Below are 20,103 nucleotides of genomic sequence, written 5' to 3' on the forward strand. Positions count from 1 at the left end.
CTCGACACTTTTATTGATTTTTTTCAGTCATCACTCTGCATGACCGCTCTTCATTTAATATAGACAGCAGCCGTCTGACATCAGTGTCTCTCAGTGTGCGCCCACACACACACACACACACACACACACACACACACACACACACACACACTATTTGCACAGAGCATTGACGTGCTCCTTCTTGCCATCTCTGTGAGGAACAAATGACTGAAGGCTTTGACAGACTCTCCTTAATCAGACTTTGCCAATACCCATCCAGCCTGCATTGATTTGCAACTCCCTGCAGATTCAAGTCACACACATACACACACTTATGCATACACACCAGACCCCCCCTTCCCTCCCCCCCATCCCGAGAGCCGGATGTGTGAGAAAGTGTTAATTCCATTTTTTTTCTCCCTCTCATCTTCTAATCGATCGGAAATCCGAGGCTAGCCAGGAGTGGTGGGGGTTTTCAGGGGAGGGAGGGGGTGCGTAGGCAAATTATTGAATGGGAACAAGACCCCCTCCCATCAAGATGAAAAGATGTGATAATTGGTCAAAGGGAAGGCGATACAGAAGAAGGATCTGTACAGGGTTTTTTTTCCTTTCATCAGGTTTATCCCCTCTGGACAAATGGACTTCGGTTTTCGGACAATGCATCTCTGCTGTTAAAGACAAACACAAAGGTGGGGGTGGGTGTGTGTGTGTGTGTGTGTGTGTGTGGTTGGGGGGGGGGGGGGGGTTGGCAGGTGAAGCAGGAGATCATTAGGGCGTCCATTGAAAAATCAATCTCTACATCTTCAACTCCTAACACACAAAACCAGATCAAATACTTTTAAAGATGTTGAGATATTCTAGGCTTGTTTCTCCTCCCATCGTGGATGCTACATAGGTGGAGTTTTTTTTTATAGACTTTGACTTTCAGTTCTTTGGCTTTAGAGGCTAGAACTGTTAATGTTATCAACTATAGTTCTTTGCCTATGAAATCAAACATGCTGGAAAACATAAAACAAAACAAAAACTGCCAATATTCCAGAGGGCTTGAATATATATTCTGGAGAAGTGCAAGAAAGCCTCAGACGCTCGGTGTTGAATCATGCATATTTCTATGTATTAGAATTTAAAGAAAAATTGGGTTCATTCTCTTTGAAAGCAATAAAGGAGCACACATTGATCAAACGAAGCTGACAAGGGCCTGCAGGTTGAGATTCAGACAAAAGCTAGAATAAACGAGCAAAAGTTAAAGGATGACATAATTGTATAAATGTATACATTTTAATTGTGTTGCCTTATTAGAATGTGCAGTGAAATGATCAGAATTAACTCCTGCATGCCCCAACCCTAAATCTAACCCTTAACCTAACCAAACATTGTGTTTTATTGGGGCTAAAATGTCAGATTGACAGCAGCTGGGAAAGTAGGGTTGTGAACTGGAGGGTCGCCGGTTCAAGTCCCGATGTGGACCAAAATATGGAAGTTGGTCTGGTAGCTGGAGATGTGCCGGGGCACTTCCCGAGTACTGCCGAGGTGCCCTTGAGCTAGGCACCGAACCCTCAACCGCTCTGGTTGCACTCCCTGCATAGCAGTGTGTAGCCGCCCCACTCTGACATCTCTCCACTGATGCATGTCCACAGCTCCTGTTTGTGAGAAGCATGTCGCTCCATAACAGAGGGTAAACCAGAATTTCCCTCAAGGGTTAATAAAGTATTTCAATTTTTTTTTTTTTTCTCACCACTAAAAGTGCTTTTACACTACATGTCACATCCACATGACATCACACACCAATGGCAGAACAACTCTACTCACACATGCATGATGCTGGCGTAGCAGCGGGAGCTTTTCAGGGTTCAGTGTCTCATCCTAAAGACAATTTGACATGTGACTCCAGGAGCCGAGGTTCAAACCTCTACCAGTGAGCCACTGAGTTTTCCATTCGGAGCAACCTTCAAAGAAAACTTGAATCAAATTTTTAACTCATTACTTGCGTGTTTTTGCCTACATTTTCAATGGTGCCTCAGTGCATTGAGTCTGGTTGTGTCAGTGGTTCACTTCTGCTCTTTTGACTGGGATCCAGTACCAGAACAGATTTGTATGTGAGCGGACAGCTGGCGAGAGGCTCGGTCAGAGCTTCACTGCTTGTGTTAAACAAAAGGAGCGTGAGGTGTTTATGGGTCTCAATTGAAGGCCTCTGCACATGGTACTAATCAATAGCAGAGTGTGTAATGTGTGGGTAGTTTGCCAGTTGGAGACAGAAGTGAGACTGAGTCTTCAGGGTCCGAGCTGGTGTTCTAGGGTCCTGGATAATGATTGGCATTTATGAGCAAAACAGGTTAAACTGGGCGTGTCCACGTCTGTTTTTTTGTTGGTTTAAGGCTGCTGCATGCGGCGCAGTTTCATTTCATTTTGATTGCAACAAAACGTGAGCTCTTCATCAAAGTCTGATATCTATCCTACATTATCAGCATGCACTTTATGGCTGTGTGATTTGTGTTCTCAGGTTATGTGTTGCTGCTTCTTATTCATTCAGCCCCCGCCAGCTACTCGTGTTATTCCGAGCACATAGGACCCCTGGGAGTCCCCCCCCCTCACTACACCCCACCCCCTTGGTTACTGCCCTGCCCTTGTGCTCCATCCATCTACAGCTCCCACCCTTTCCATTTGTTGCCATGGCGACTAATGTTGGCGACAGCCTGGCCCTGGTTGAAGTGATTTGGCAGACTCCTCTTCCCCCGTTTGATGGAGGGTGCCAGTGTTCAGATTAAGGGGGGGGGGGGGGGCGACCTGCAGACGCTGGCATGTCTTCACAGCTCACTTTAGCCTCGGCTCTCGGGGCTAAATGGGTATTGATCTGGATAATGTATTCTGATAATCTGTGCGGGTCCCTGTTCAATCACAGGAGTAGCTGCTTAAAAAAGAGAGGTTTAGATAGGAGTGATAGGAAGAAGGGAGGAGGGGTGGATGAGAGGGGGGCTGAAAGGAGACAGAAGATGAGATCAGAGCTGAATGCTGAATGATGAATATTACAATGTGATTTACATTGTGATAGTTTGCTGTTGATCAAACTGCAGGTCTGCATCATGGTGGTATTTAACATCACTGTACCAACTAATATAAGCCTCATTCATCCCTTTATTCTGCATCAAGAGGATTCTGCATCACCAAGCAGTCTACATCTTTTCTGTATTTTAGTCACAGAGCCTTGTTTGTTGCTGATATAACATTTCACCTCTCAAATCATCAGGTGGCAGTGAAGCTTTAAGCATCACATTGACTAGAACAATATATATATCATCAGGTGGCTGAAAATGACCAAAAATCTTTGACGATACAAGAGGAAAAAAAAGTAATTTCCTCAAATTCCTCAGAGTCAATACAAACCATGAAAAACCAAACATGGTACAGGAAATGAATCTTTTGCTTATCCCGTGTGCTTCAGTCAAAAGATAACAAGCAAAGTCACCTGAGCCACAACTTCATTCATTCCAGTCTAATATTGAATATTGCACGCTCTCTCTGTGTGTTTCAGGGCTGTATACCTCTGCAGGGATGCCAGGTCAACGAGCTCACAGCTAATCCAGATGAACCAGGGAGACACCTCTTTGAGATTGTACCAGGTGAGATCTGATTTTTTTTTTTTTTTTCTTTCAACTAACTGGGTTTGTTCTATTGAATTCAGGGATTTTTCTAAATTGGGCAAACTTCCTCTTGTTTCTCCACATACATCACATTTAACTTCTTACGCCTGGTTCTCCAAAAACACTTTGGATGGTGTTTTGGTAAATTGGTCCAGTTTGATTTCAGTAATTCATGTTTAACATGTTTGTGGACTAACAATGGATTTAATGCTCCCCGATGCAATTTACATTTGCATTACAAATGTTCTGCTTTTCTTCTTCATCTCAACACTTTTTTTGGTCTGCTTGAATTATCTATAACTTCCATATCTAAGTGTGCATTATCAATATTGAAATATTGGTATTGCAAATGAATTCAGAGTTTGATGTTAATATTTTCTGATAAGGTTTAGTAATCAATAGTCATTTTACGAAACATTACAATGAAGATTTACTTCTGCCTAATGGTGCCTTTACCTACAAAACACTTTACAAAGGGTTCTATTTGAAGATTGAACAAACACATTATATGAATTATATATTAGTTATTGTGTAGAGAAAGTCAAAAGCTATGTTAGTATATCACGACACAGATCAATCAATCTTTATTTGTTTAGCGCCAATTTTTAACAAATGTTATCTCAAGACACTTCACAAAAAAGCAGTTAAAGACCTTACTCATTGTCAAGGCCCAACGTTAATCCATGATGAGCACAAAGCAGCATTTAGCAAAGTTACAGTGACAAGAAAAAAACTTCCTCAAGCAGAACCAGACTCATGATGAACAGCCATCTGCCGAACTGGGCTGGGCCTGAAAAATGGGATAACAAGATGCTGTGAAGGCATTAACATGTGTCCAAAAAATAAACACCATAACGAGAGTCCTTGAGTGTGTCCGTGGAGCAGCATTGAGACAGCAGTCTGCCACTGAACACTCTCTCCTCTACCTGGTTAAGATGCTGTGAAGAGTGCAGTGGATGTTATCAAGGACGGAGAGAAGTATGAAGAAAAAACTTCATTTCAAAGGAAGAAACCTCGAACAGAACCAGACTCATGTTGAACGGCCATCTGCTGAAACTGTTGGGTTTGAAAAGTTAGGATAGGGGGAGATGCAGTAGAAGGATAGAGACAAAGAGAGCAACAGCAACAATGAATCAGATAGATTCATAGCTACAATGTTCGTATTAATGGTTAAAGTATAAGCAGTGACAAATATGTTCATTAAAGAAGTTCAAGTTGAGCAGCTCACTTTAATATTTATAATAGTGATAATAGATGTAAGGCTGATATTTTAGATCTGTGCTCGAGACAAACAGTAGTATAATTATCTCATTTCCTGGCTGTGTTTCTGTTTTCAGACAGCAGAGGGAGCTATTAGTCAAGGATTAGCTGCTTTAGTGGTCAGTCTCTCTCTCTCTCTCTCTCTCTCTCAAATGGTGAGACCTCAGAGTGTGACACATGTCAGAAAACCAGAATTGCATTTTGAGCTCCATCAAAAAAGAACCACGAAGTAAACAGAAAACTAAATGCTCTCTCCATCATGTCAAGCTGCTGTGAGCCCGTAGATCTCAGGACTGTTAGTGAGCCGTCATGCTTCATGCGTTACAGAGGGATTGCCTGAGGCTCAACACTCTGACCTCACGGAGCCTTTTTCACTGCTTGCACTTGTCTTAAACTGTGTTTCTATGTGTGTGTGTGTGTGTGCATGTGATGTTTTCAAGCGTTGAAGCATGAAGGCTTATTAAGAGAAAAGGGCCCACTCAGTGGAAGATTTAAGGTGGTTTCATCTCTGACAACGACAAGAACTTTAACACAATCATTGGCTGTAGATGGATCCACCTCTTTTTATTCTTTTACAAAACTGAAGCCGTCATATCTGACTTCTGCTGGTGCTGGTGGTGACATCATTTCCAGCCAGAGTCTGCACAATAGAGAACACATGGTGGATCTGCAGCACTCATGTCCCGCCCCTTCTACAAACCAAAACACACGTTTAATTGAATGAAAAAAGACCCTCAGATTAGTAGTGTCTACATCGAAACAACTTTTCAAATCATGCTTGAGAAAAATGTATTTGATGTGTATACTTTTTTTTAAGAGTATGTCAAGTGTTTCATGTGTTTCAATGTTTTATGACATTTACTGAAGCCAGTCGGGAGGTGGCAATCAAAATGTTTTGGCTTCACTTTTTGGGGAGCTGTCACTTCATCCATCTTTTCTTCAGTATATGGTCACAAACAATCAGGTACTACAATCCAAACTGCAAGTCAGCAGCTGAGTGAAAAAAAAAAAAACCTCCAGCTCTATATATCAATCTGTCATTCTGGGAGTGTTTGCTCAGAGCTCCTTCCTTGTGTTTAGAATGGCCTACAGGCCTGTGAGTCTCTGTGTGTTCTGTTTATGGCCAGTCAACATAGCAGAAGGGTGAGAACCTCGGTCAGTTTCTAAGCACAGGTCCCGCTGGCCCTGAGAGACGAGACGGGAGAGGGGAAGGGCAGATGAAAAATGCAGAGGGAAAAAAGACATGATTAAATGCAATGAGACAAGGTTAAAAAAAGAGGAGATATTACCTGATGAAGTCATTAGAGTTCATCTTTTTTAAGAGATGATATTTCCATGTACATCAACAGTAAGAGTCTGATTGTATTCCAGTATGTTCTAAATCATTTAAGGTACTTTGTCTTTTACATGCTGCCTATTGTATGTCTTCTGTTTACACCATAATAGATTTGTTAACTCCCTGGGGAGAAACATAAGTTGCTCTGCTTTTCCTCCGACCTGTAAAAGGTATAGAGTAGGGCTGTCAGCATCGACTATAATCACAATAACTTAAGGCATGCTATGTTGCAGGCGCACTGTGGAGAAGCCTCTTCAGTGTCTCCCTGGAGTCACAGTGTGGAAAAAGAACAGTGCAGCATCTTTGAATGACTATGGCCTAGTGGTTATGAGGCATGCACCATGTACGGAGGCAATATTCCTCAGCGGCCGTGGGTTCGAGTCTGTCCTCAGCTCTTTGCTGAATGTCATCCCCTCACTCTCTCTCCTCCAAACATTTTACTTTTTTACCGTCCTCTTTAGCTGTTTGTATTTAGTTTTTTTTTGTTAACTGAAGCAAGTTCTTTTTTTCTGTGGCAAAGTTAATGTCGTGACCTTGGATCTACCAGAAGGTCCTTACTATATTTCAAAATAAAAGCATTGTTGAATTCAAACAGCAAGTAAAGAACTATTAGCTAAACATAATACAAAAATTCAAAATAAAAGCCTAGCTACTTTTAATTTTTAAATGATTGAATTTCAAACATTCGATTAAGATTGTGTTTAATCACGATTAACTACTGAAATTCTGTGATTTATTGCAATTAAAAAATTGTAATTGTGGGACAGCTCTGGTATAGAGTGATTAAAGCTACAGTATATCCACTCCTGTCATATTGTATGAATACACTTCACACTGTGTTAAAGATAATGTTAAACAGGCTAGGGATATATCTCCAATTACGAAAACAGTCATATCTGCTGATTTTGTCCTTGGTGTAGCAGAACATTTCACTGAACTGTACAAGAAACAGCAGCTTATTGGTCGAAAATTATCACCTGATGTAGTAAGTGTTTGGAGGAGAAACATGAAAAGGCTTAGCCTGCTTGAGCAAAACACTCATTAAGAAGAAACTCAATAAACACAGATGCTCCTTTAAACAAATGATTTCACTCTTCTGCGCTTCTTTCAGTCTTTAAAGAAAATAAAAGTAAGAATATAATGAGTCTTTCCTGTAGGACACTTAATGACATCTCAGCCATCCTTTGACAAAAGAGAAGACTGGGTCTTAAGAGTATTTGATTGAACTTTTCACATGAGCACTCATCTTAAGTCACAACTATATCTTACAGGGCTGGCATTTGTTCTACGCACACCATTTATTTTTGACAATCATATTGTTAAGTACTCATTTCTTGCTAAATGAAAGGCTTCAGTTTGGTTTAACTGCAGTTTGCTTGAAGTGCATCATCTACTGTATGTGGAGCAGAAATCGATTCTTCTTCACTTTCATGATGAAAGTAGAACTCAATACATCTAAGATGCAATATTGATCGAACTGAGGTTGACCGCGATGGATAAACCCTAAGGATACATTCACCCATGAGGTGTTTGGTCCATTTAAAACAAACTCTTGTGCGCTTTGTTGGACAGGCCTTTTGGTATGGGGTGGTGTGAATGCTCTACTGAACTTTGGTCCGCTTGAAAACAGGGGTCTCTGTTTGCTTACCCAAGCTGTACGATGCCAAACCTCAAAAACCCACACACAGTTTAAAGCAGTAATTTACAGTACATGTTTATATCCTTGAGTGTTGAGCCTCAGGCAATCCCTCTGTAACGCATGGAGCATGACGGCTCACTAACGGTCCTGAGATCTACGGGCTCACAGCAGCTTGACATGATGGAGAGACCATTTAGTTTCTGTTTGCTTCGTGGTGCTTTTTTGATGGAGCTCAAAATGCAATTGGAAGATTACAGCCTCCATACATGGAGCACTAACCATTGCGCTACCAGCGCCCCAACATGTCGACATCCTTACGGTGGAAGCACATGCGGCTTATGAAGAAACCGATTAAGGACACTTAAAGTAAAAGTTGACCCATGATATGATCAGAATGAATAGCATTCTAATTTTTAATTCTGGGGACAGAACATGTGTAATATTTTTAAGATCTTATTAAAAATCACACAATCCCAGGGTCAGGGCTAGTACAGAAATCTCATTATGTCAATTAATCCTTCAAACAAATTCAATGTAATACAGTTTAACCTTGCAGTCAGTTTTTTTTTGTTAAAGCAAAAGCGACACCAAACTGAGCCGGGCTCCCCTTGTAATTTCCTCCTGGCATTTGAGTGAAATAACAAGAAGCAGTCTAGCATTCTTGCAATTAAAGCATTGGACTCCCACCATGGTTTTTTATCTGTATTTACTGCAGATAGAGCCAACAGTGCACCAAAACAAAGCCGATTCTCCAGTCATGTGCCTGAGGCTGATTCACGCTCGTCTTAAATCCTGTAGGCATGAAGGAAAGGGGCAAATAACTGAATATCTTTTTTTAATATTCTTTGGATTTAACGGCTGACTCAAGGCTATAAGCTCTCTGTTGTGGTAGTGTGAAGCTATTCCATCTGGAAAACAACACACACACACACACACACGCACACACGCGCGCACACGCACGCAAACGCACGCACACGCACGCGCACGCACGCGCACGCACACGCACGCACACGCACACACACACACACACTTTGTGCCTGTGCAAACGTGACAACTTCTACTAATTTGTTATAGTGGACTAGCTGTTTAGGAAGCACACACACTCCCACCCTGCCTGTGTATGCATGAACAGAGACAGAAATGCCACTTTAACAAGAAGCTACAGCAAAGCCTCATCAGAGTTCAAGGGTCCATAGAGTAACTGTTACTCTTTAGATTCTGTATTGGGTCTAATATTTATCAAGGTGTTCATACATGGCTTAAATAAAATCTATGGCAAGAGGTACACATGGGCATATAGGATGAGAAAAATGAAATGTTTAACCTGAAATTCTCTTGTTATTTGATATTAGGATTATTTTTGAATCATGCAGAGAGAAACTAAAACAAAACTGTAATTCTGTTAAAGGACAGGGTACAACCACAACAATGTGTAGCTCTGCCACATTACTATATCCTCTGCTTGTGAGTGTATACGTAACCATGGCGATTGAAGCCGAGCATATTATGTTGAAGTTGGAGCTGATAAATATTGAGCAGAAGTTGATTATTCTGCATTTATTGCAAAGAAGAAAAGAGAGGAGACATCTGAAAAGGCGGCTGATCAGTCGAGGCAGAGGACGGCAATACCAGAAATGTTGTAAATGCAGGAAATACGATGCTACCCAATCACAGTTCTTTCTGCCTGCTCTGCTTGGATGCGTAGTTGCATTTTTGAGGAGGTGTTCGTCAGGTGTATGTACTGGGATACACAAACCTACAGTGAATGCTTTGGCATAGATTCGACACAGAAGTATAAATCAGGCTTTAGTTGAAAAGATTGAGACCACTTTTAAGTCTGTATGATCAATAACTAGCACGCTAAAGCTTAGCTTAGCATGAAGACTGGAAACAGGCAGAAACGAAACAGCTAACATTGTTGTTTGTGTGAAGTCATATAGTCTTATTAAGATAAATTAAGGAGTTAGGAAGGTGTTTTTCTCTTTGACAGTCACAGGCTAAATATTCTTCCAGAGCCCAGAAGAAGTTTGTCAACCGTAGAAGCCAATTTCACATGGTGGCTGAACCTGGTATTGCAGCGCCACATGAAAAACTCTTTTCTTCACAAGCTTACACAACTGAAAGTTGTAAAATGCAATAAATGCCGAATTCAGAGATATTTTGTAGCCATTATGAATGCAGATCAGAGCCACGGGACAGCGACTCCCAGTGTGCATGCTCTGTGGGCCCAGTAACGCAGAAGATCCGGGTACTTTTTGGAGGGCACGCCACCTCCAATGCTGTATCCATTCTATAATACATCCATTGTTTTTCCCTGTTACAGTCTTATTGCGAAACTAAGCTTACGGCACACTGGTGAATTGTATTTCAGTTTTAGTATCTCATCAAACACAATCTAACTGGCCAACTGAATGACTGATGATTTTTGTACAGCAGCGTATACACATATATACTGACAGTCATGCTTTAACAACACAGAGAGGCTACCTTCACTCTAAACATGGGACAGTGTCACATGTACATATACTGTAGCCTAAATACAACAAATTCTGAGAATGACATGTACTCTCTGTTTTGTATACGGCGAGGACGCAGGACAATGTGTTACACCAAAGCAAACATCACATATGTAAAGCTTAAGATGTTGGATTTAAAGAGTGAAGAAATTCATTTAATTTAATAATAAATTAATTTAAATGTATCACAAAGGTTTTATTTTTGCAATATTGCTTCTGTTTTTTAGTGTATCATCATGGCTAAGTGCATATTTCCAACATATCTTTGAACTGTCATGTGTGACTACCTGTCAATCAAACAGAGAAAGCAGGCCTGTCATGGTTTCCAATGTGTTTGCTTTACGTTTGAAGTGTGTGCCTGTTCATCTCTTCATCAGTTTAGATGAAGATTTGGAAGCAGTTGAGAACACTTGACCATATCCTTGTGTAATGTGTTATAACTGTGCTTAATCAGTGTTTTTTGAAGAGAAGTGTTCCTCAGTTAAAAACTGAAATACAAAAATAAAGATTGTAGATTTTTTTTTATTGAAGGAGGAGGTGCTTGTAGCGCCGTTAGCATTTTCAAGAAACAGACAAAGACACAGTCACATACCCAATCACAGACTTTACCTGATGAAAATAAAAGATTCTCTGGTGACCGGTTGAAACACCACTGAGTAAAGCAATCAGATGAAGAAAGTTGCAACACAAAGACTTGGCGGATAATTCTATGACATTCAAACAGTTCAGTATGATCATGAAATATATATCTGACTTATGGAAGAATCCAAAGTTTGCACTGCTGCTGGTATCTCACATACATTGATTGGTATTGTCTGCTTTCCCTCTCTGTGTGTACAAGTTTGTTTGGCAAAGACTAGAGGACAGCCCATCACCCTGCTACTGCACACACACACACACACACACACACACACACACACACACACACAGAAGGAGAGAGGGAAGGACACAGAAAGAGAGAGGGAGTCTTGTTATACTCCTCCTCAGGGATTTGCTTCTCCCCAGGGGGGCTGAGGGAACGGACCTGCTGCCCACACTGCTGAATGAAAGCACCAGGAAGAAAAGAGTGAATGAATGGACAGTATACACGAGTGAAGGGCAACGAGTGGGACTATACGGTTTGAGGGTTTTTTGTTTGTGCTGGCATCGAGCATGCTTCACTGGCAGGTTCTAGCAATTGGAGATACCTGCTCACTGATCTGCTTCCAAGTGGACTTAGTGGTAACTGAGAAGGCGCTTCATGCTGCAGCTTTAGGCCAGAGCGAGTCCCCGCTCCAGCCTGCACCGCTCTCTCTCAGACATGGGCCCAGTGTGCTGCAAGCCGGACAGACTGAAGAAGCAACATCTCCAAGGTAACAGGAAACAGATGATTGAGATTTGCGATGAGTGTAGCGCAGCGCTTGTGCAGGTTTGAGACAAAGGAAAGTCGTATAGTCTTTACATTATGTGAAGAACAAACTGTTTGTCATGGCTTTTACAGTAAAAAAAATAACTTAGAAGATTTGCCTTCTGTTAAGATTATTGCAATTTTAACTGAATCTGCTGTTAAAGGATTTTTTTCTTTTCAACGGCTCAGCGAGAAACAGATGGACAGCAGAGTGACTTTCTGTTCAAAGGTTTGCTTTGAAAGGATTCTTTTTTTTATGTGCCCTAGCAGAATGCTTGAATGTAAAAGTGGATGAACTGCTGTTCACAATAGTTTCTGACGTACGACAGTATCCCTTCTACATCAGGAAAGTCTTCCTGTCCTTGTAAGCAAAATGGATATTTCAACTTCACACAGTTAATGATATAGTATGACAGGCGCAGTGTCTATTGGATTTTGTGTCTGGCTTACAGTAGTTGTGGTGGGAGCTTGTTGTGACCACAGTTTAAATGCTGGATGAAAACATGAGGTCAGATCTCTACAGTGGCTGTAGGCTAGGCAGTAATAAGACTGTATTTATGGTTTAGTATTCCTCCATGGTCACTCCTTCCTTCCTTCCTTCCTTCCTTCCTATCCTTTTAGCGGTATATAACAAATGGACTTTGACTTGTGTTGTGTTTTTCTAATCTTCTTCAAAGCACTTTTACATTACATCTCACATGCACCCATTCACACCACATTGGCACTCATGACTGAGGCTGCTACCCAACAGTAACATTCCTTTCACACACACCCACCTGCCACTGGCGTCCCCAAGTACAATTTGACATGTGGCTGTCGGAGCTGGGGCAATCAAACACCTAAACCTTCCAAGTTGAGAGACATTGGACTCTACCACTGATACAAAGCCACCCCTCAATGTTTAGCAAATGAAAGCAGTAATTAAGGTTTTATGTGAATACTCTTTTCCTCCATTTTTTTATAACTGCTGCTCGCTTAGTCTCATGATCTTGTTGCCATCACTTTCATTAAAAGTAATCATAGCCAGAGAATGCTATAATTACAACTCATTTGGAAAAATGATACAGGATTACTCAAGCTCATTGTGTAACACGCTGAAAGGTGTCTAAGCAGCAACATGAAACGTTAGATGCTATTGTTGTCTACAAATGCCCAATTTCATGAAAATTCAGTCTCTCACTTATTCACTTGTTTGCTAACTCGCTCTGCCTGTTTCATACAGAGGTCGTTGGTAGTACTAACCAATTCAAAGCTCCCATGCATCAGTAACATAAAGAATAGCAGACAGGAACAACAAATACACCAACGCAACAGTGTTTAAACTGTTGACTGCTTGGTTGGCTGTAGATGGGACAGTTAGATGATATAACAACGTCTAGCTTGTATAACTATAAGGACTGGACAAAGGGGGAAGCAGATGGCCTGGCTCCTCTACAGGTTAATAAGTAACAGCCACATTAAAGCTCGCCAATAACATGTTATGTCAATTGTCTATCAAATTTAAAAAGTGGTGTAAAATCTTCAGGGCTTATTGGTTTTACTGGGGGCTTTGTGCAGAACTCTTTGTTTGCTATACCACCACCATACCAAGTCTCTCTGTGATGCTAGATAATCATAACTTGCAAAAAGCTGCTTATTTATCACACAAACATGAGCATTCTATCAATCTCCTCAATCGCTCTTAGCAAGACACAATTTAGCATCTACTCAAGTCTGCTGATTAGCTGTACTTGCGTGGGTCGCTAACTTTAGCCATTTGTAAACCTTCACTTAGTTAGTGTTGCTAACTTCAAAGAAAGAATGTGTGACTTTTTGATCACCCTGGAGTATCAGCATGAAACCAATACAAAATGTTTGGTTTGGCGACACCTCCGCTATATTGAAGCCTCCACTCTCCTCCAGCCACACATCTCCAACCCCCCTCCACTCACATTCGCATGAAGGAGTTATCAAATGGAACGCACCATTAAGCACAAGCAGCGGACAATTTTGTCCTTGGCTCAAATCCTGTGTCTTGCATTGTTGTGTTAGCAGGCTAATGTTAGCACGCTTTAGTTAGCTCATAGCTTCACATTGCATGTAAATTTACACGTAATAACAGTGATTATCCAAATAAGCAGTGAGTATGTTATTCTTCTTTTCTCTATACCTTGACTAAAACAGTGGAGGAGTCGGCCATCCCGTCCATGTAAACCTGATGTAAATACAGCACCCACAACAACACAGCCAGCGGGACTCGTGCTTCATACTCATTGTAGACAGTCATGACTTAGAGAGACATTTACAAAATATTTATTTGTAAAATGTCGCACAGTCTGCCTTTAGCAATTGCCTCATTGCTATGCTAACACAATTAACTTCTTTTTAATTTAGGTTAATTTTTGGGCCTTTTTTGGATAGGACAGCTGAAGAGAGGCAGGAAATGTTGGGGGAAGAGAGAGGGGGGGATGACATGCAGCAAAGGGCCGAGGTCTGATTTGAACCCACTGCCACTGCGATGAGGAAAATAGCCTCTGTAGGCTACATGGGGCGTGCTACATAACCGCTAGACCATTGGTGCTCCACAATTAACCTCTTCTTTGTTGAAAGAAAAGAAAGTCATGTAAAACAGCCAATCAAAGCTTTTGCATTAGTTGATTACTTGGAAACTACTCACTAAGAATACTGTTGCCTAGAAACTGTGGACAACTGAGGACCATGTATACTTAACATCACCTGACTCGTCTCGTGCTAAATACAGGTAGCTTATCTCTTTCTTGTTGACAGTTTAGCATGCTTGAATTATAAAATCAGAAAAGAATCTATGGATTATTTGAATCATTTTTTTCTCTTTCCTGTCCTCATCTCACTTCTCTTCAACAGCATCTGAGAGCAGTGTGACATTAAAGGACTGATGTTGTCTGTTCGTGTGTGCAGAATTATAACTTGAGCTCTCAAATGTCAGGCACGCAAATGGCATTATCTTTCTGCACAGACGCTGTAAACACTCGTCTTTCCTTCAGGCTCAAATGTCAAACATTGTCTGGTGATTGCGAAGTGGAAATCGAATTCATCACAGAGGAAAAAGTCAGTTTAAAGTGTCTTTGTAAAGCCCGTAGTCAGTGTTATCTTAATTGGCTCCCGGAGGGATCTTTGTACTCCTCATCCACCCAGGCTTGGGTGTTCCAATAGTTTTGGTGTCTGTCGGCTGAGTTGGGATTGATTTCAAGTGAATCCGTGTGTGTGTGTCTGTGTGTGTGTCTGTTATCAGGGCATGATTCATTGAAGAGGAAGCATTGGATGTGGCATGGCTCCTTGGTGTCTCAGCCTCCTGTCTGTATTTCCCACAGACTTTAAATGGCCTCTTTCGCTGAGGGCAAATAGAAGCACTCATGTATTATCATTACATTAACCATTATTATGCTGAAACCGAGCATTCACAACTTCAAATATCCGATAATGCTAAATCCTCCACTCGTTTCCTTCTATAAGACCCTGGTGCAGATCTGAAGACAGACCTCAGTGTGATGCTCATCATCATAGTGTGAGTTTGCAAAGCTGGGTGACAATGGCACTTAGCTTTATGGCTCCACTGTTTATATTTGGATTCCCTTCTCACAGCTTAATGACTGTGACAACAATGACTCTGACTGTGGCAGCACATCATCCAACACTAACGGGAAAAAGATGACAGATCTTCTAGAGAACAGTAGTCAAAAGTGGGACAGTGTAGAATCAAAGATGTAAATATGTATTTACATTTTTGTTGTAAATGTTGTGTGCATATTTTCTTTTGCTGTAGTAAGATGTCAAACACTGTTACATCAACCAAACATCTTCCATAATGCATTATAGTACTAGTGTCGCTGAAATGTTGTGTGTCACTTCTAACCGTGTTTATGGAAAGGGGGGGGGTGCAGAATAAGTTTCAGTCTACTTCTGCACTCAGTTAAAACTGTTTTTGATCATCACTATATGAGCCATTTAAATGTCTGAAATGAAATGAGAACTGAAGACATGATAACTGGACAGAGGTCAGTACAGAGCATGCTGAACGGGATAAGTGTGCCCTCTAGTGGTGAAGAACCTTATTGACACCTTTTTTCTTTTAGTGTCAAATGTTTAAAAAAAAATCAAATTATATTGTTTAATATTTTAAACATAACTGATGTAAGAACCAGTTTTTCTTTTCATTATTTTTCCCCTTTTAAGCATTTTTAAAAAATATATTCTTGCACTAGTAAAACCACATTGGACAATCAAAACATCAATCTGGTAATTAGTTTTAGTATTGTAGTATTGTGATAGCATTGTCTACTACATCTGTTGTAGCTTTGAAAGCATTTTCAGTTTGGTGTTATTGACAGTTTGTTTGACCACTTTGCAGCAAAGTATTAACCTGCTTTAACATCAAAGTCATTGTGTTGTCGATACATTTAAGAAGAGTGAACAGCTAGTGACATCTTAACTCATGTATTTCAAGTTACCTCAAGTAATTCATAAAGCCTCCATGTATTTCAGAATGTTGAGAAAACAGACAGGGGACTGTTGGAAAAGTCTCAAATTAAAAACTCAGAAGGATCTCTCATTCGCAATTGAAGACGATGAGTTGTTGGATATTTATTGAATGTGGGGAAAAGCATCAGAGAAGCTAAAGACTAACTCGTTCATTTTACACACTCAGCATTTATTGCCATGGACAAATATCTTCTTTTGAAGTCTAGTCGGTATCCAGTGATATCTGTGTGCTATTTTATATTTGATAAATTACATATGTGCACATGATCTGGGAAAGCACCATGGAATGGTTTTGGAATTATCGGGAAGTTGGCTTGGTGTCACTCTGAGAGAAGAAGATAAGCCTGCACACTTAATGTGGCCTTCCAGCAAGTGTGCGGACATTTCTTCTCTCTGCTGTTTTTGCATTGCCCTGCACCTATACATGATTTGGTATAACTAGCCCTTTTCTTGGTGTCCCTTACTCTGCACGTACATTTGGCTTTGTGTTCTTGTTGACAGGAAAAAGTTACCTAATGTATCTTTAAGCAAATTCAGTATTTTCAAAGTTGGATGTTATACAGCTTCAAGACTAATACTGCCAAACTGGAGGAACTCTAGAAGTCCCTCAGGGAAGGAATGAAGTGATAAAACGACATCATATGAATAGGGCATACAGGGAACAGAGATATGTACAGTTCTAGCTACATGTCACATTGAAGTCAGAACAGAATGATAATGTGAATGATTGCATATTTTTCATGTATTTTTTGTGAATTAATATTTGTCACATATATTCTATAAAAGCCATGTTGCACCTTGGGGTGCTGGTGGCACAGTGGTTGGTGCGAGCGCCCCATGTATGGAGGCTGTAGGTTCGAGTCCGGCCTGTGGCTTCGCATGTCATTTCCTACTCTCTCTCCCTGATTTCCAGCTCTATCCACTGTACTGTCTCTCCATTACAGGCACAAAACGCCCAAAAATAAGCCTTCAAAGAAACCAAAATAATCCATGCTGCACCAAGAAATGCTGCACTGCTTAAAAATATTTAAAAAAAACAACAACAACACACAAAATGGGATTAATGCTGTGACATGAAGTCAAACTCTGGGATGTCTTACTTTTAAATGTACTGACAAACCCTCTAAGGTCATAGCCTCAGAAGTTTCCTTCTGGCCGACTCAGGATTTGAAAATACAGCGTACACACAAACAAAGGGGGCTACTTAGTGCTGTACTTTACAACTTGCAGAATACAAATCGGCTTAATATCATTTAAAGACAAGCTGATGAATTGAGTTTTGCACAAACCCAGATGATCTTCCACAATCCTAGATGATGAAGAGCAAGAAATGAAATCACCGTCATCCTTCTTGTTTGTCCCCTTTAGGTGGAACAGGAGACAAGGACCGAGCACCGATCAGCCATGAATCTTTCCTGCTCATGGCAAATTCCCAGACAGACATGGATGACTGGGTCAAGGCCATACGGCGGGTCATCTGGGCGCCGTTTGGAGGAGGTATACAGCCAAACCTTTAAGCCTTTCAAACACAGGAAACATGATCACTTTTAAAAACAGATTTTTATACTTTTGACATTCCGATTTCAACCTCAAAAGGAATAGTGGCAATTAAAACTCAAGGCTGTTCTAATGCAAAATTGGGGGCTTGCCTTAACATCACACGAGTAAATGAAAAGATTAATTCCTTTCCCTTCAAGCCTGAAACCAGGAAAGTTTCATTTTCTGGAGACAAATTATTGCTGTAAATATTGGCTAGGATTACAGTTCATCCAGTGGTGTGTCTACATTTTGCTGTATGGAGTTTCAAACTTGAGCCAAGTCTTGACAAGTATCATCTACCCTCACTGTGTCTCATTTCATTAGCCTGCAGTTAATTCTCACCCTGGTGTCTAACTTCCTTACCTGACAGGGGAAATGTGATCAGAGTTGGCTGTCAACTTTTCCATTTGACTTAAATAATTTTAAAAAAATTAAAAAATTCAGCTTTCTTCTCTTTGATTTCTTACTGTGATAAATATAAAAATACAACCCACTTAGTTTAGCCTGTGAACTATGCAATGATTCATTTATTCCTATACTGAACCTCTTCATGCAGAGAAAGCATGTTGTTAATTCTCACCCTGTCCTCTCTAGTCTGGAAGTCTAACTAGTGTACTTGACAGGAGGCCAGAAATATAAGCAGGCCTGTCTGGGTGTGAACTGGGACATAAGGAGCAGCTGAACAGCATGGTGTTGGGTTACACAGACGCAGTATATTAATATGGAGATAAATGTAGAGAAACACACAGAGGATAAAGTCTGTGACATACGTAGTCTCATTTGATGCTTCTTGTCTTTAATTTTATTTGGTCTGATTGATGAATTAAATATTTGTTCTTATTTTCATCCAGGTTTTATTAGTCGAAAAAAAATTTTAATTAATAAGTAGATATAGATAAAGACAGGAGAGTCAATCCTTATATGATTAAAGTGGACATGGATAAATGTCGTAATACTTCCCTTCTGTTTCTGTTTAACATAGTTTACTTTCTTCTCGTGTATTAGCCAACTTCTAGCGATACATTTACAGAGCTAAGACTTGTGGTTGTCTCAAAATAAATAAATAACAATATTTTTTTTAAAACCTTGAAGGTAATCAAACAAGACTTATTGCTACATCTCACCAGAACATCTGTCTGTCAGTGTCGTTCCTGCCCCCTGGTGGCCATAATGTTGTAAATGCTGCTTTAAATGTTGAAGGTTGGTGTTTGATGGAGGGTTTTGTTTGTTTGTTTGTATGTATGTAGCCTATGTATGTATGTACGTATGTATGTGTATGTACATATGTATGTATGTATATATGTATGTATGTATGTATATATGTATGTATATAAGTATGTAGGCTATGAGTATTTTATTCATCCATCATATGTAGGCCTACATTATACAATAATTAAAAGAAAATACAGACAATTCAAACAAAGACAACAGTCATGTTCATATAAATAGGCATAAATAGAAGCTTCAAAATCTGCAACACATGTAGCAGCCTATGTGTAATGTTGCTTACTTAATAGTGGTAATCTGTCAACCACACATTGACTGGGTCCTTTTTTCAGCCTCCCTCTCAGATTCACGGGTAGAGGGTGTCTGTCTGTCTCTCGGTTCTCGGTCCAGAATAGATCTGTCGCCAACTTATCTGTCCCAGTCGTTAACAGCAGCAGCAGCACGGCCCCAACAGACTGACCCCCGTCAGCTGCCGTCAGTCTCAACTCCTCCCTCACCTCCAAGCTGAAGCGTGCTCAGTGTGCAGGAGTCAGTCAATGTTGGAATAATCTACCAGTGGAGACAAATGCCTGAACCTGAATGGAAAAACTTGATGAAATGTGGGTTTGGGCTGTATGAGAAAGGCTCTCTGCTGCTGTGTAGCTCCTGTTCGGTGAATTACTACGATTACAGCGAGCTGTCCACCACCAGCTGTGACTGCTGCAGCCAATCACCAGGTAACGAGCGGTGACAGGCAGACACTCATTAGCATATCAACAAGGATTAGACAGAGGAGTAATAGTAAATAACAATAGTAGTGCTAATGCGTCATTTACAGTACTACTATTTCAAAGACTTCGTTATGAGAGGACAAGTGTTTATTATGTAGGATATGTTCTTTCCGTTGCTTCAGCACGATGGGGAGACTCTATAGACTGTAAATATTAAGAGAGATTCAAAATGAGCTATTTTCCGTCCAACAGGAACGTCTCTATTAGTGTGTGTAAATTAACCTACAATGCATACCGTATTACTAGTCCTACTTATTAATTTGCAGGTTTTCGTAAGAATAATCTCACCTAGATAATTCGACATTTTTTATTAGG

The 20,103-nt window shown here is 40.5% G+C and overlaps 1 protein-coding gene and 1 long non-coding RNA gene across 4 annotated transcripts in view; one reads left to right on the top strand and one right to left on the bottom strand.

Moving 5' to 3' along the window:
* Positions 1 to 20,103, top strand: part of arhgap22b (Rho GTPase activating protein 22b) — a 40,289-nt gene that overhangs the window by 11,542 nt on the left and 8,644 nt on the right. The window contains exons 3-4 of one of the 2 annotated variants that reach the window (XM_020644845.3): positions 3,509 to 3,596; positions 17,621 to 17,749. In XM_020644845.3, coding sequence (XP_020500501.1) covers positions 3,509 to 3,596; positions 17,621 to 17,749 — 217 coding nt within the window. Of the gene's footprint in view, positions 1 to 3,508; positions 3,597 to 17,620; positions 17,750 to 19,435; positions 19,735 to 20,103 lie in introns of those variants that run through there. The other variant, XM_029279518.2, reaches the window with a different exon arrangement.
* LOC136177259 (uncharacterized) lies at positions 4,083 to 19,438 on the bottom strand. Of its 2 annotated transcripts, none has more exons than XR_010664889.1 (3): positions 19,302 to 19,438; positions 17,593 to 17,771; positions 4,083 to 6,062 (listed from the first exon to the last, which is right to left on the bottom strand). It is a non-coding gene; the product is annotated as an uncharacterized lncRNA (long non-coding RNA). The 2 variants fall into 2 exon arrangements; XR_010664890.1 differs by having other exon boundaries at positions 17,542 to 17,771.

Source organism: Labrus bergylta, chromosome 21, assembly GCF_963930695.1.
Source record: "Labrus bergylta chromosome 21, fLabBer1.1, whole genome shotgun sequence".
NCBI classification, from domain to species: Eukaryota; Metazoa; Chordata; class Actinopteri; order Labriformes; family Labridae; genus Labrus; species Labrus bergylta.